The sequence below is a fragment of the Pyrus communis genome, chromosome 15, assembly GCF_963583255.1.
Source record: "Pyrus communis chromosome 15, drPyrComm1.1, whole genome shotgun sequence".
Lineage (NCBI taxonomy): Eukaryota > Viridiplantae > Streptophyta > Magnoliopsida > Rosales > Rosaceae > Pyrus > Pyrus communis.
In genome coordinates this window covers 8,175,173-8,191,560 of record NC_084817.1, presented here as the reverse complement: position 1 = coordinate 8,191,560, position 16,388 = coordinate 8,175,173, and the positions used below count along the sequence as shown (strand labels likewise).

At 37.8% G+C, this 16,388-nt stretch overlaps 3 protein-coding genes across 3 annotated transcripts; all 3 read right to left on the bottom strand.

Annotated features, from left to right (window-relative positions):
- Nucleotides 1-913: 913 nt before the first annotated feature.
- Nucleotides 914-2,717, bottom strand: LOC137718324 (tetraspanin-19-like). Its single transcript, XM_068457848.1, has 5 exons — nucleotides 2,430-2,717; nucleotides 2,093-2,192; nucleotides 1,705-1,785; nucleotides 1,513-1,617; nucleotides 914-1,349 (listed from the first exon to the last, which is right to left on the bottom strand). The coding sequence occupies exons 1-5, from the start codon at nucleotides 2,591-2,593 to the stop codon at nucleotides 1,086-1,088; spliced, it is 714 nt and encodes a 237-aa protein (XP_068313949.1). The 5' UTR covers nucleotides 2,594-2,717; the 3' UTR covers nucleotides 914-1,085.
- Nucleotides 2,718-4,935: 2,218 nt separating this feature from the next.
- LOC137717431 (uncharacterized) lies at nucleotides 4,936-8,280 on the bottom strand. The gene is made up of 7 exons (XM_068456802.1): nucleotides 7,596-8,280; nucleotides 7,172-7,503; nucleotides 6,731-7,070; nucleotides 6,041-6,189; nucleotides 5,860-5,953; nucleotides 5,265-5,336; nucleotides 4,936-5,166 (listed from the first exon to the last, which is right to left on the bottom strand). Exons 1-7 carry the CDS (start codon nucleotides 8,154-8,156, stop codon nucleotides 5,122-5,124), a joined length of 1,593 nt encoding a protein of 530 aa, XP_068312903.1. The 5' UTR covers nucleotides 8,157-8,280; the 3' UTR covers nucleotides 4,936-5,121.
- Nucleotides 8,281-8,702: 422 nt separating this feature from the next.
- On the bottom strand, nucleotides 8,703-11,382 carry LOC137718487 (uncharacterized). The gene is made up of 3 exons (XM_068458050.1): nucleotides 10,695-11,382; nucleotides 9,823-9,903; nucleotides 8,703-9,361 (listed from the first exon to the last, which is right to left on the bottom strand). The coding sequence occupies exons 1-3, from the start codon at nucleotides 11,068-11,070 to the stop codon at nucleotides 8,994-8,996; spliced, it is 825 nt and encodes a 274-aa protein (XP_068314151.1). The 5' UTR covers nucleotides 11,071-11,382; the 3' UTR covers nucleotides 8,703-8,993.
- Between the last annotated feature and the right edge of the window lie 5,006 nt (nucleotides 11,383-16,388).

Here is a 16,388-nt window from a genome sequence, read left to right as displayed (position 1 = left end):
AATATTATATATATATATATATATTTTATTATCTTTATAAAAAATTAATATAAAATGTTGGCGTGGTTTAACCGTGATCGTACAAAATAGGAGAGGATGAGAGTGTATGAGAACTGAGAGGGCAGAGAAGCCGGGTCCTTCGTTCACAGCCTTAACAATAATATTTTTCAGAGGCTTTTTAACCAAATAGTTCTTGAGATTTGTGTAACTCATCACTTTGGTTCCTGATATTTGAAATCAATATATGTAATCCCTAAGTTTGTCCACCATCAATCATTTTGCTCCTTACTTGAAAAATTATATTAAATAAAGACCAAATAACAAAAATAACCTCAATCTAATAGACAATAGGCCAAAAAGATTTGATAAAAATTGAGAGTATTTTTGTTATTTTATCTTTATTTAATGGAAATTTTTCTAGGAAGAACCAAAATGATTGATAGTAGACAAACTCATAAACCACTTCTATTGATTTCAAATCTCAGGAATCAAAGTAAAGAGTTACGCAAATCTTAAAGAGCATTTTGGCTAAAAAATGCTTTTTTAGAAGATGCGGCATACATACCAACACGTGAAAATAAATATGCTACTTCACCCAATTTGTTCAGACCCTTGGATTTCAAATCGGACAAGGATTGTCTGCTCTCTCACTTTCCGTGGCTTCCTGTTTGTGTAGTCACGGTTAAGTAACGTCAACATTTTATATTACTATTCATTTTTGTCTTATTATCTTTATAATATATATATATATATATATATATATATAATATTGACGTGGCTTGACCACACAAAACAGAAATGGCACGAAAAATAGGAGGGCAGACAATTCTTATCTTTTCAAATCAAACCCTAAAACACAGTTCCTCTCTCAACACGACAGAGACATCAACAGAAAGTAAACAAATGAACGATGTAAACAAATGCTTTTCAAGTAATTAATTTTGGAGAGAATTACTAGTTTCTGTAAAATTAATCCATTTCATTCTATCTCCTATGCTACTTTTCAACCTCTCCCAAACTTCCCCTTTCACCAAAATAACAAAAATGCAGGGGAACCCTAAACCCAAAACTTATATACTTCTTCCCTAACTAAGAGTGACTCTTCTGTGAAAATGCATTCTGAAAAATCTCTGTACATTTGAAACAAAACTCGGGCGTGGCGGGTTTTCAAATTCTCTTGACGAAACTTCATAGTTTCGGAATCCATGTCGCCATATATCTAGTAAAGATTGTGTAGGCGCTGCCAGAAACGAATATCTGAAGTTTGTGACATCAGAATAGTTGCATTGATCCGCCCTCGGCTCGGAACCAATGGCCCAAAGAATGATCGCTAGCACAATAGCTTTGATCTGCAAAATGAACTTGCGTTAGCTAAGAGTCATGGGAAATTTTGTCCTACCAACATTGTCTAAACCGTTAGGTCAATAGAGTTATGCTGATATAACGATTCAGACAATTTTCGAAGTTGAGTAAAAAGAGAGGGTTTTTTTTTTTTTTTTTTTTTTTTGGTACCTGTGGTATCAAGATGATAATTACAATGAGGCGGCACACGTTTAGATGAAACGTCAAGAAATTTTTGAACACGGTGTGATCCTCATCAATGTACTCTGCAAATTGCTGTCAAAAAAGCAGCTTCTTTAAAAAGTGATTTTAAGTTAATGACTGAATGCACCACATAAAAATCACAAGTGCAGGAAGGCATACCACTTCCCAGTTCATCCTATAGAAAATGTTGATAATCACTCCAACTTCGAGGCAAAGAAGACAGAAGATGGAGATTATGTACTAATTAGAACTGGTTAAGGACAAACCGGATCGATGAAATTTGTGTAAACATTCATAAACTAGATTCAAATTGCAAAGAGCATAGGCTTCTAAAAAAATTATTGGTATTGCTAAACCTGGTAAAAAGTTCAAGAAAAAAGGACGGAAACTTTTGGATTGCGATTCTGACACTCATTTTGCACTCGAAGGGAGGAGCGCAGGAGGTTAAAATGAGTGCGAAAATCACCGGCCAAGCTTTTTTTGGACATTATAACAAAGATTTGAAGCCGAAAATTAATAGAAAAGTTGTAATCACCAGAAAGGATACAATGAAGAGAGTAAAACTGCTGATGGAATTGGCAACCATATGACCGCAAAGGGTGCTCAGGCAGACAGCAATTCCTATACCTAAACATGTATAGATAAACCTGTCAAACAAAATTGCAACCGATGATTTTCTAACAAAAGAAAAATATAACAAAATTAAAGAAAAAACCGCAGATTGCCTCTGCCTATCAGTCCATCACACGATATAACAAAAACGCTTTTCGTTTTCTTCGATACAAGCGATATTCAAGAACGAGAGATTTGAACAGAGAACCTCGGATGCGAGGATAAACGCAGTACCATAGAAAGATAAAGAGCAGAAATATGAACTTTTTTACCATGGCTTTGGGACAACCGAGACGGGAGGGAGCTCAGAGACTCCAACTTGCCATTTCTTGATGAGCCAAAGGGAGTAGATGATGACTCCAACTCCACAAACGTTGACAAATAAATTCAAAGCTCTCATGGAGTTGTGCAAGCAAAGCCTTGCACTGCCTACCATTTTTCTCTCAGTCAGCGGTACTATTTACCAGACCCACATTTACTTCTAGCTACTTAGCAATTACATATATATCTCAGGACAAACAACAATTATATAATATTCAACCTTTCATTCTTCTTGAGCAAAAGCCATGGGGGTTGAAGCCCTTGAAGGAGAGTTGCTGGGATGGGGTTTGGTGACTGTCTGGAGGATGTGCATGTGGGAAGGGTTGGGCAATATTCCCAACTCACATGTCATAAAATGGAGAGAAACTTACAAATTGTGGTGGTCCTCAATTTAGTTGACATTTTAACGTGACAGTGCGTGATTGATTTGTGATTTCATCGTAGGTGTCAAACATTTTAAGATCAACATGATCCACCACCTACATCACTGGTATCACAGAAGACATTGGTGACATTAGGTGTGGAATTCCCAATTATTTTGTTGTATTTCTATGTAAGGCTCTATTCTCCAACAATAAAAACAAAATCCGACTCACAGTATGTTTGAGTTTATCTCAATAAAACATGACAGTGTCTAATTGGTTGAAATACCACAGGTCCCTCTTGTATGTAAGTCTTCGATGAAATGATTGACCCGCAAGTAGAATTACAAAAAAAAAAAAAATTATTATTAGTTATTCAAAATAGTTATCACGCACTTCTATCAATACCAGTTGTTAATTAAGTCAATTTTTAGAATAAAAACATATCCAAGTTGAATGTTAGATGAACAGCACACTCATCCATGTCCAAGTTGAAACCGCACACCTAACATTCAACCAATTACGAGGAAACACTAAAGACGCAGCCTTCGTGTCCATAAAATGTCCACCAAATCTGTCCTAAGGACTTATAATTGTTTAATTAAAAGTAAATTAAGTACACAATATAAAATTTGACTAAATCTTGACGGGTTAATTCTTCTATTTTGGCCACTTTGGTACTTCGGTTCAAAAAAATAATCAATATTAATTTTATTCATGTGAAATGTTAAGAACACTTTCTTACAAATGAGATTTTTTATAAACTTTCTATTCTTTCATAGTTATTAATCAATCATCGTATCAATATTATATCAAAAATATGAAGTGACAAAAAATCGATAAAAAATATCTTTAAAAAACCTCCGGTTCTCTTTATCCATTTTAAACTAGATGATTTTCAAAAGCTGACTAAATTGTTTTATATTTTTTTATTGATCCATAAATTCTCTCTCAACGACTACAAATTTTGAAAACCACACCATGCAATTGCACATACAACAACACCAAATTTGACTCTTTTTCAAATTCTATTTGCTTGGTGAAACAATAGATGTTCAATATGAAACGAATTTTTTTTTTTTGAGCTATTATTGACACTCTAAAAATACAATCATACATTTTATGAAGTAGAAGATTATTGCTCTATACATTATTCTCTTTTCGAAACAAATGATATAGGATAAGAGTGGAGCCGCACAGAAAAAAGCAGTTGCAAATGTTAATAGTAGCTCTCTATCACAATGGTAGAGATGAGTGTTGCCCTTACACCACAACACGGGATTCAAACTTCGTTAGCTTCCTAATCTAACAAATCTATCATTTCACAAAAACAAACAAACAAAAAAAAGAAAAAAAAACTAATTGAGTTATAAATCCGTTGCTGAAGATACAATATCAAATCAATTAGAAGGACAAACAACAAATAAGTGGGGCAAAAAGTTTTATACTTGTCGAATGAAAAATGGTACCAAGAAAAAGACAACGGAGAATTGACATAGAAGAATGAAAAAACGACAGGGAAATCAACGTAATTGGTGCTGTCGTAAATTGTTGCGTTCCCCTCAAGTCAAATTAGTGCGGGTGACCACATGTGGGGACCTAATCGCATTTAGTGCACGATGATTGGGTTTATCCCTCCAACCTCAAAACAGATGTATAATTCATGCCTAAACCTTCGAAGATGAGTACGACTCCAAAATTAACCGTTGCTGAGGCTGAGCCCACTCACCATCTATTTATTGTGAATAATATTGTTTGTTTAAAAAACAAACAAAAACCTACCATTGCAAACAATGTGAAGTGAATCCAAGTTCATACATGAAAGAATAACTACATAAGGCGTTATACAAAGGAATATAAGCGAAAAGCAACACGAGATGAGGGCGAAAATAGAGTAAGAATTGGTTCTTTTGACGAGTTTCATAAAATAAGTAACACAGGTAAATAATCCACAGTATATTCAAAGCGACCCCAACTCTCTATACTTACACTGTTAATGTCTCATTCATCACGTGACACGTGTTTTGAACAATATACCACACACCCAATTATTGTTTGGATTCAAGGAAAAAAATACTTGCAAAAATTCAACAGGTGAAAATTACATTTTCGATAATTTGAAGAGTTAAAAACCACATCCGCCAATTCAAAGGAGCAGGAACATGAGACATATAAGTAATTCGAAAGATGAAGAAAAAACATCTCAGGACATCATTGTCGAAAAATCTAAACGAGCGAAAATTGCAGGAGAGGAAGGTAAACTGAAAAAGTGATGGATGAATCAATCAAGCTTTACCCTGTCCATATCGTTGATCACACCTTCAAGCTGCGATGAAAAAAGTTCAAGATATTAAAAAAAAGAGATTAACTAAGCATTTCCCTAATGTTGCTAAATAAGATGGGAAAACAATGAGTTCTGAATACCTTCACGATCTGCCGCAAGAAGTAATCACCGTATCGTTTTGCTGGTTTTGATTCGACGACAGAAATCAAGTCCTGCAGTAGATTAGAACTATTAAATGAATAAAACGTATGTGTCATCAATTACCATTTTCCAAAACAGTGATTGAACCATATAACTTTAAAGTTCTTGCATGTTAAGCTTATTAGATTAACTCTAGACCAATTTACACTTGATAAGGCTAACAATTTCCCAGTAAATAAATCATCATTGAAGGCAGGTCACCAAGTGTAAGAGAAGGGCATATCAGAAGATTCAGAACAACTGAACCCATTTCCAATGACAAGCACCCACTCTTGATGCTTTGCCTTTCGGGGCACTAAATTACATAGTTAGGTCAAACTAATTACAGAAATTACATGTTTGCTTGAGCTAAGATTGTTTTAGATCTTTTGAGGCAGGTTTATAATCACCTCGAAGAAAGTCCCATGAACCAAGTGCTGAAGGAGTTCTAGTTTCTTACAAAAGGTCAACTCACAAAGATGCCCTTGGAACTTTGAATTGGCCTTAGATCAGTTTTCCACTAACAAAAATAGAAGGTAATAGAAGAAAACATACATCGTCAATATAGAAGTCCACATCAGCATTGGAAATAACTTTTCCCTCAGTATCAACGGAATGTGTCTTGTGCTTGTATGTCAACAAGATAGTCCTACAAGACAGAATGACAAAACATTAGCAAAGAATCCAAAAGAAGAATTTTAGGCAACATAACTACTAGACTATCCTCATTAAGTACCTCAACTTGGCTTCATCCACTTCCATGTAGCTTGCAAGCTTTCCAACGGAGATGGATGAATAGACTTTTAAGAAGGTCCTGACGCCTGATAATAACTGTTGCTGCTTCACTTCATAAAGGAACAGTTTCAATTGAAGTCTATAAGCATCCTGCAATGGTTAAAATGGAATTTGATTAATCAAGCACACGTGCCGGAAAATTCATTCACATAATATAATTCCCCAAATAGAGAATTTAACACAACGACATTTTCCCAATACAAAAGTAAGATTTTCATTAGCTTTCCTTCCACAACTGTTTTTACATTATAAGTTATAACACACAGAGTGACTAGAGACGGTGTTCAATTTTCCTATAGTATGGTGCAAAGAAAGCCTATGAAATTTTCTTATTGCTGAAGTGTTTGTTTCAAATATCTCATGAACTGATACTATGCATGTATCAAGCCAATCATCAAATCGTGTAAAATGCATGAAACTCTCAACAACAGATAATTACAACTCTATGTCCTCGAATATTCATCGTATCATATATGGAAGGTACTAAATTAGTAAAATTTATGTGGGAACTATATATTTTTTGTCCTGGAAGCTGTCTTCTGCTATACCATTGCAGAAAGTTATACCACTGCTTTCTGAATTGAAATTCTTTTAAACCACTTATTTCAGTTTACCTAGTTGGGGTTCATACCTGGTTGTAATTAACAAGGGGCTCCTCAAAACTTGGAGGAGATGGGGTAATGAACTTAGGGCATGCATAGGAGAAGAGCTCATCATAAATAGCAAATGCTTCATCATCATATCTTTGCATTCTGTTCATCTTCTCACCATACTTCTCGCGCAACTGAGAGTTCACAGTTTCCTCAACAAGCTTCACTTGGGGACATAGTGAAAGAGCAATTGCCAACAGGGCATACATCTGCTCATTCTTCTTTAGTATCTGCTCATACTGAGGAGATTTCTGATGGAACTGCTTGGTCTTGTAGATGTACAACAGAATCTTATTGAATTCACGAATCGCCTCCACGTACCTGCAACAAAACCAACAATACTCCTAAGGCTCCCTAAACAACGTTTGATACACGTACACATCTAAAGCGAAAACAAGATCAAAACACAATGAACAATGTACCTCCGCAACATAAGATTGGCGAAACCATAATGATAAATGGTGGTAATGTGGCTTCCAATAACAGTGGTGAAAACACCTTGTTGGGTAATGTCGATGGGCTGCAAGCATTTCAGACCGGTATGATAATCACCCAAAAGACAATGAACTCGAAGCAAACCCACCATGCTGAAATACCCCAACACCTTCAACACATTACTGCCACCATTATAATCATACCCATCATTGGCAGTAAACTGCTCGAGCCCTTCCTTCTCTTGCTCGAGAATCTGAATGATCATCGACTTCTCAACCAGAGCTTGCAAGAAATTGAGCACACCATACACATTCCAAGCCTGCAACAAAATCCACAATGAGAAGTTGAGAACACAAATGAGGGTTTAGGGTTTCAAAATTTCTGAATTTGAAATTTGGAAGCGATGATTACTTGATCAAATTGCCTGAGAAGAGCAATCTCCTGCTCGTTCTTGTTCTTCATCTTAGCCCTGTACTGACAGAAGCTCTGGAACTGGTAGACGAACTCATCGACCATGTCCCAAAGCCACTGGTTCGGCAGCTGCATATTAACGACGCCGTGGAGGACGACCTGGAAGAGGCTGCAGTAATTGTCCCAGGAGTCGATTCGCTGCTTCAGCGTCGGGGACAGGCGGGCGTAGAGGTGGCGGAACCACATCTCGCGGTAGAGGAGGCAGAATACGTGGTCGTTGTCGACGTAGTCGGCGACGGCATCGACGGATGGCCAGGGGGTGTCCTTGAAGAGGCGATCGGAGAGGGTCTGGAAGGAGGTCTCGTACATCTGGTGGATCTCGTAGACATTCTTCTCGCGGATGTAGCGGTAGAGGTGGACGACAAAGGATTTGACGGAGTCGGGGACGAAGTTGGGGTCGTAACCGAGGTCGGAAGACGGCGGGGCTCCGGACGACGGTTGGCGCTGCGTCGCCGATGTCTCGTCGTAGGTGCCTGCGTCGTCGTAGTCGTATGCGGCCATGGTCGATTGGCGGTGGTTGCTGTTGGGAATTCGAATGTCGAGAGAGCCGAGAAGGGAATGTGCCGCTCAGCCACAGCTCGGTGGGAGAAGGAGAGGGAGATTAGGGTTTTACGCTCTTCAGTTCAACTGCAACACTAACTGACGAACGCATTTCATTGGGCTTGGATTGGGTTTGTTTAGGCCTATGAGTTGGCTGGGCCTTTTTATTCGGGCCTTTGATTACGCGTTACTTGGGCTAAACATGTAACGTACAACAGACTATCTATATGCACGTCCTGCATAGAAAATTTTAATAATCAGGAGACGTTATGCACAAAAAAATTATGTAAAATAAATTCCAATTCTGTCGCATCCTTGAAGCTACAAGCCCTTACTTTTTGGCTGCATCGCTTGTCGCATGATACGAATGCCCTGTGCGCCAGGTCATCACATCCAAAAGAATAGGTTGAAAAGAAAATTTGATAAAAAGACTCGGAACGCGTTCACTTAGAATAAGAGAAGTCGTGAATCAAAGTGATACTTGGTTGTTATAGAGAGAGAGAGAGAGAGAGAGAGATCTGGTTAGATATTCACAGGCTACCAAAGAGGGCATGTGCAACAAAGGTTACAAAATCAACATGAATCTATGTCCGAAAATTAGCTTTCACTCTCTGTTACATCATCACTAGAACCGTTTCAAAGCTGGCATCTTCAACAAGCCAACGTTGAATTTCAAACTACTCTATCCACTCTTGAATTTGTCAAAAAATCTGCCGGAAGCTGTTTAGTTCTGAAAGGCTTCACGTAAATACCACACCATTTGCATGTTAGAGTTGACGGAGGTATGTAAGAAAGTTCTTAATAACTGCCAGGTTCATCTTCTTCATCAGACGATAGGAGTGATGACCCCATCCATGCTTTAAACCCTTCGTTAACCCGCCTTTCCACCTCTGGTGAAACTTCTACAGGATTCTCCAACATTTCTAGCCCCAGGTTTCTACCACCAAAGTCTCCCTCATCAAGGATTGCCGCTGCTCTCCTTCTTAGAAAAAAGGCGGTTCCTCCATATAAAATAACCATTCCCCAAGAACCAACCTCATAGCACCAGAAAAGGGGCACAGAGCAGGAGCTTCCTTGTGTGAGGAGGCTTGAACCAAGAAACAATGCAAGTAGACCAAATATGACAGCAAAGACGGCATTCAGAATCGATAGACATCGAACCCCACCTGCAGATTACAAATGAGAGTTCAAACCTCACTAGAGGTTGTCGCGCAACTAAACTTTTGACCAAAGATGCCAGGATATGAAAGACAGGTTAAAAGGACATGCTGCATTTTGTGTTATTAAAGAAAAATGACGTGATAAAACAGATGAACTTCCAAGGCCACAATTTTTGTATGCCTGTTCTGGCAAGGCCCACCCCAAGAAGAAGTGCGCAAAATCTTAAGGAATGCAATCAATCACTTAGATCTACCTTTAAACAACAAAAGAAAGCATTGCCCGGCCTGCTAAATAGATGTAAGATCCTCATGTATTTTCTTTACCCTGACTCATTGGCAACTAAACAAAGTATGAAAAAAAAAAAAAAAAAAAAATCTGCCACACTAAACTCACATCGAAAGCTTCATTGTTTAGGAAAATCAGAGTTTGACAGAGAGAGAAAGTGAGAGAAAGAAAGGGAGGATACCTCTTTTTGAAGCACAATAGTTATTTTCAACAACCCTTAAGCATCCATGTCGTGTTGGAGCAGAATAAGCAACAATGATTCCTGCAACCAGATTGAAACTATGAGAACCATTTAGCATATCGAAATCAAACTATTTCACTGAAAAATGTTAGATATCATCCATGTAGAATAATGAGACAATATCCAATGAAAAATGTACTTTCAACTACAAATTCTATACCATGCAATATGCACAGCCAATTAATACCCATTTCTACGTTTCATAAGCAGATTATGCCTTATACATGAAGCTGGCCACAAGGTGTGAATCACCCTTTGCTGAACCATCATATAAATCCCATTTTCGGTTTGATGCCTTTTCCTTTTGATTGGGTTTATTGATACAAGAAAATACTAAAATGTACCCCTGCTTACATCTTTGAACCATAATCATCTTGCATCCTCTATAAAGCTATCAACTTGTGGTAGTATAAGCATAAATCTATTCCACCAAGCCAACACTATAACCTACGATTTAGACATACTTAGACCATGATTTATCCGAGCTAGCAAATCCCCGATTAGAAATGCCATTTCCTTATGGTACTTCTAATAATTTTTCTAATCAAGTATAGCAAGACTTCACAACTATCCAACGTATAACCTATAGATTCCCCAAGTCTTTCGGCTTGTAATCACTAATAATAATCATTTTTTACAAGATTTTCGATCTTAATGCACTCTTAGTTAACCAAGTTTCCACCTTTCCACAACCCAAATCAATGAAAAACACAAAAATCAAAATTTTAACTACCACCCTCTTAGATTTATTAGCATTCAAGCAACAACTTCAAATTGGAAACAACTAAAGTAGAGCTTAACAGCTTCCTTACCCGCGACAAGGTACACGAAAGTAGCCAAGAAAATGATCAAGGAGGGAATGAACACAACCATCCAATAGTAATCCGCAATCTCCTGATCTGTAAGATAAAAAGCTCCGGGAAACAGATCGGAATCCCCGCCTCTCACATTCATCGGCAATGAATTAAGCCTCCGGTCGCCACAGAACGGTCGCTTAGTCGGGTCGGCCGGAAACACAATATTCAGGCTGATAACCGTGCACACAACAACGACGAGGCAGACCAAAGCCACGGAAGCCATTAACAGCGGTCTCTGGAGCTTCTCCCACGCCCTGTCTTCCTCCCGGAGGCTCTCATACTCGCGCTTTGGCATGAACGCCTGGCGAAGCGCGTCGCCGATTATCGCCATTTTTGAACCAAGGTCGAGAAACCCTAGCTCAATCGAATCAGAAACGAACTGGGTTTTTGCTTCTTGGACTGATTAGCAAACCCTAGGTTCTTCAATTGCCCCAAATTTTGGGGCTCCTGATCCAAAACCCTAGAAAATTCGCGTGTGAAATGTATGAGAGAAGTCGGTGGTGTTGCTTCCAGATATGATCAGTAACTCAGCACCACTTTTCACGCAAGCTTTCGGGATTTGGCGGGTTTTGGTGTGCGGTGGCGCGTACACTTCACAACCGCTTTGGTTAGCTGAAAATTTTATTACTTGGGTAGGGCCGCCGCCGTTAAGTAATGATTGGCCTAATTATAGAAAAATGATTGTAATTTGTCTAATTAGGTGCATGACACATCCCCTAATGCAAATGGATGAGGATTTTCTTCCCTCCTAATCTCTCTTTTCTTTTTCCCCTCCTATTTGAACAGTTACGGTTTAGCCGCGTTAACATTTTATATTGATTTTTTTATAGAGACAATAAGACAAAAAATAATATGTGAGAGGAAGGGCAGGGAAGGGGATAGAAATAGGGGGAGAAAATCATACTCCAATGCAAAATGGTGAGTCCACTAACCACACTTCTAAAACAAAAGGTTAAACCACCTAGGGATGATTCAGTAATTGGGGACGAATTTCTGTATTCTATACAGTAAGTTCTGAGATCAATTCCTAGCATTGTGTGAACCACACAATGATGGCTAGGAGAGGCTAAAATGTCTCCATAAGTCTTTCTAATTGTCACATCCCAGCCTGAGCCCCCACCACATCCCGGGCTCGACTCCACCGTAGCACGATATTGTCCGCTTTGGACCCTGACCACCCCCGGCCCGAGCCCCCACCACATCCCGGGCTCGACTCCACCATAGCACAATATTGTCCACTTTGGGCCCTGACCACACCCTCATGGTTTTGTTTCTAGGAACTCACACGAGAACTTCCTAGTGGGTCACCCATCATGGGATTGCTCTCGCGCGCTACTCGCTTAACTTCGGAGTTCCTACGGAACCTGAAGCCAGTGAGCTCCTAAAAGGCCTCGTGCTAGGTGAAGATGAGAATATACATATAAGGCTTAGAGGATTCACTCCCCTGGGCGATGTGGGATGTCACAATCCACCCCCTTAGGGCCCTGACGTCCTCGTCGGCACACTCGCACCACACAGTAGAGTGGCTTTGATACCAACTAACAAAACATCACAAATGTAGGATCACCTTTGGGTGTTGTATAATTAGTACTTGTCCAATCAGATTGCACTTAGGCTATTTATGCTCTGATTGTGTATTTCACACTTAATCTCGCACTAGCACCTTATTTTAGCTAGTACTTTTAGTAGTTTGGTTTTTATTCACTTGTATTTCTCTATATCATTATAGCTTCCGCACTGTACACATGGTTATGTCACTCTCACGTGACGGTCAGTACGCCTTGATTTAGGTCGGGATGTGTCACTAACTCGTAAAAATTGGACTGGTGTAGCAAAGCCACTAACTAGTTCATTTTTTGAAAAAAAAAATACAAAGGTTACAAGCAAACAAACAAAAGTTAGATTGACATCAATCCATAAAAAATGGCATTAATCTATTAGACAAAGAAAGAAGTTTCAGTTGGTTTCTTGACATATTTTGATTGTCGATACATTTTTTAAGTATACAATTGCACATTGAAAACTCAAGACAATCGTTGTGATTTTTCATTCTATAAATAAAAAGGACCAATCATCAAAGAAATATAAATTATTTAACGGCAAGGTTCAAACGAGAAAAGACTTATAGTAAATACTAGGCAACCAGAGGCAAGAAATGACGTAATAAACAACGAAATGAATCAGGGAGTTGAAAATAAACGTAGATCCAGAAATTCCCGAGTAGTTTAACCTTTTGAACTATTGTTTAATCCATGGACAATATTTACTTCCAATGATTATTCCAGACTCCAGTTAGTTCATTGCCTAGGTTATAATTTTTTACTAGTTTCGCTGCATGCACTTTGCATCATAGGAATTACGCACCTCAAAGATGTGTTGTTTTATATTCTTATATTTTAAGTGATTATTTTATAAATTGTGCATGTGCACACATCATAACATATTTACGAACATGTGATCGGAGCAAATAATTGGCAACCTAGGATATCCGGATTCTCATTATAACTTCTAGTTTTTTATGATGCATTTGGAAGGAGATTTTGAATTATGTGAATTTTTCTTTTTATGCTTAGATGATTTATCTTTTGAAGGTAAGGCCATCTCCAACCGAAGGGTCCAGAGGGCTAGAGGGCCGAAAATCGTCTCCAACCGAGGGCTAGGTCAGAAGGCTGTGGAATCTGAGAGAGCCCCACATAATCAGAGAGGACTGGAGGGAAACCGACAGGAAAGCTTAAAAATAATTTTGAATCCAACGGCTAGCTGGCGCCAGTTACCGTTGGATTCAATTTTTTTTTAGGTTTTTTGGGCCTTTTTTTTCCTATAAATACCTAAACCATTCCTTAAAAAAATTTCACCATTCCTACACCATTTCAATTCTCATATTTTCCTTCCTCTTTCAAAAACCTATCCTTCAATTTTTTTTAATAATTTTGAAATGGCCTCGTCTGCAATGAAAGGTAAGGCTTGGACCCGAAAAGAAGATGAAGCTCTTTGCAAGGCTTATAGATGGGTGTCAGAAGATAGTGTGAGGGGGAATTGTCAAACAAATGACAGTGCTTGGACTTGTTTGTCCAAAAAATATTTAGAGTTCTATGAAGGCACCACTCCAGTGAATATTCGAAACCACGAAAGTTGTTCTTCAAGATGGAAGAAACATCTTCAGCCAAGTTTGAACAAATGACATCAAGCATTGTTAGCAGCCGCAAGTAGACATGAAAGCGGCGCTAATTACCACGATGAAGTAAGTGTTTTCACAATTTATTTTAAATATTTAATTACATTACATTTAATTTCATCAATTAATTTCCTTTAATTTTTTTTTTCTAGGTACACCAAGTGGAGGAATTGTATATGGAGAGCAACTCGAAACCCTTTTAATTTCACAGTTGTTGGGGAATTTGTAAAGGGTGGGTGTTATTTGAAGATCCACCACAGAGAGCTTCTATGCCGGTGTTCGGAACTGCATCATCAGCTGCAGATATGGATGAAGATGGATCTCCAACCATTCAACAAACAAGGGTAGAAAATCCGTCTTCGGGTGAAGGTTTCATACCTAGGGCTATGGGACGAAACAAGGCGCAAAGGTTGAAGGAAAAGGGCAAGACAAATGATGATTATGCCGCTCAACATGAAGTGGCGGCCTCATTGCGATTATTGGCAGAGCAAAATGCCCTTGAGGCAGAAGAAAGGAAGTGTAGGCATGAAGAACAGGCCAAACAAATACAAGAAGAGATGGATGATAAGAATATGGAAAGGAACACTTCGAATTACACTCCAATGAGTAAGGCCTATTTTGATAGAAAAAAAAAAGAAATTATGAGTCGACGACAATTGTTTACCTCTGACTATACTCCTACGATGGGGGATGATGAAAATGATGTTGATTATGGATATTAAGTTTAAGTTGTTGTAGTTTTTAAATTTAAGTTAATATTGTTTTCAAATTTAATTTGAAGTTTTTAAATTTAATTTGTCATTTTTAAATTTTAGTTGTAGTTTTTAAATATAAGTTGTAGTTTCTAAATTTAAGTTGTTGTTTTTAAATTTAAGTTGTTGTAGTTTTTAAATTTAAATAATAAATTATGTTTGGCCCTATGGCCCTCGATTGGATACGGTTTTTTGTGACAGGGCTAAAACGAGCCCTCTGGCCCTTTGGCCCTCGGTTGGAGACGGAGGCAAATATGGCCCTGTACTGTTCATTAAAATATTAATATCTTGGAGGATCTTGGAGGGCCAGAGGGCTAAAACGAGTCATCTGGCCAGCCATCGGTTGAAGATGGCCTAACTAGTCTCCCTTTAGTTTGAGAGGAATTAAAGTAGTAACTTCTTTGATCCCAATACAACCCCCTCAATTTACAACCATGAATAGTGTGGATTATCTTCCAAATGTGTTTTCAAAGATGTAGCCAAAGAAAATGGTGCTTTCGCAACCATTTGGCTGGATGGTGATGGATTCATAGCGGAACGACCTAACGTGAATGTGGCTTTTGTTACAGAGTATAAGGAACTTGTGATGCCTCAGTTTGACAGAATTATAAGATCATCTCCAACGTTTAGGTTAAAATTTACAATTTTTAACTTAGAAAATTTAGGTATTAACCCATAAACAGTTTTTCTGCTTCAACCATTTTGGGTTAAATTTCTAGCCCGACATTATTAAGGAATGAATTTAAGCTAATATTTGTCTTGTATTATTAAAAAAAAGTTAATATTTGTCTTTAAAGTAACTTTAAAATAAAAAATAAAACAAAAATAAAACAAAAACATTATGTAGATTATTCTAATTTATTTTATAAATATTTTAACCTTAAAATATTTAGATTTCAATAAATATTAAAAAATCACTAAACCGATTCCATGAAACGCATAGAGAACTTTTTTTTAAAAATTATTTTAGCCATTGGATTTAATTTTGGGCCATTAGATCTTTTAGTACCATTAGATTTGATCGTATTAGATCTCAACCGTTGGATTCAATAAATTTATAAATATAAAACTAAATATTGAGTACATATGAATCTAGACCATTGGATCAACCAACGGCCCAGTGGTCAGAGCAGTTAGATTAAATCAGAGAGCCATTGGGCTCATAAACTACTGCTGACATGCAGTGGACCCAGGCATGTATGTGCCTACTTAACCTGGGACAAATTTTGGGCGGAATTTACCCTATTTTGAGTTCTAACCCATAACCCAATTTTAGCCCAAAGGTTGGAGTGCTTTTGGAGGGAAATAGAAGGAAAATTTTGAGACTTACTTTAAGGGTTGGAGATGGTTTAAGCGGGTGCACATCAAGGAGAGTTTTGGCTCATCCAAAAGGACTAGTGCCGGGGGTAACCTTCGAGAGTTAGAGTAGACAATGTGGCTAAAGGGAAGAAGGCAAATGAGATGATGCTTATCGGCAGTGGAATTCTAGTCCGGTCTGTATTACAATGGGATGAGGAGATCGATTTTATTTAAATTTGAATTATTTTTATATTATAACAATATTCTAATTGCAAAAGAAACAAAAAAGTTAATGAAACTTTCTTTGCCAATCAAAAGAGGGTGAACAAACATTTTTGTCTTCCACCACAACAAAAATGTTAAGGATAGTAATGTAATTTCATATAATAAAATTTTGTTTTTTTTTTGTTTAAAGTGATTTTA

Bases quoted from the DNA above. Each gene is read 5' to 3' on its own strand.
- LOC137718324 (XM_068457848.1), bottom strand. From the start codon at position 2,593: ATGGTAGGCAGTGCAAGGCTTTGCTTGCACAACTCCATGAGAGCTTTG. The intron at 1,786-2,092 runs GTATCCTTTCTG...AGTTCTAATTAG, and splicing joins GCAGTTTTACTCTCTTCATT to TACATAATCTCCATCTTCTG. The intron at 1,618-1,704 runs GTATGCCTTCCT...CTTTTTTGACAG, and splicing joins ATAGGATGAACTGGGAAGTG to CAATTTGCAGAGTACATTGA.
- LOC137717431 (XM_068456802.1), bottom strand. From the start codon at position 8,156: ATGGCCGCATACGACTACGACGACGCAGGCACCTACGACGAGACATCG. The intron at 5,954-6,040 runs GTACTTAATGAG...TCTGTCTTGTAG, and splicing joins GTGGATGAAGCCAAGTTGAG to GACTATCTTGTTGACATACA. The intron at 5,337-5,859 runs GTATGTTTTCTT...AATCTACTGCAG, and splicing joins TGGACTTCTATATTGACGAT to GACTTGATTTCTGTCGTCGA.
- LOC137718487 (XM_068458050.1), bottom strand. From the start codon at position 11,070: ATGGCGATAATCGGCGACGCGCTTCGCCAGGCGTTCATGCCAAAGCGC. The intron at 9,904-10,694 runs GTAAGGAAGCTG...ATCTGGTTGCAG, and splicing joins TTTCGTGTACCTTGTCGCGG to GAATCATTGTTGCTTATTCT. The intron at 9,362-9,822 runs GTATCCTCCCTT...TGTAATCTGCAG, and splicing joins CTATTGTGCTTCAAAAAGAG to GTGGGGTTCGATGTCTATCG.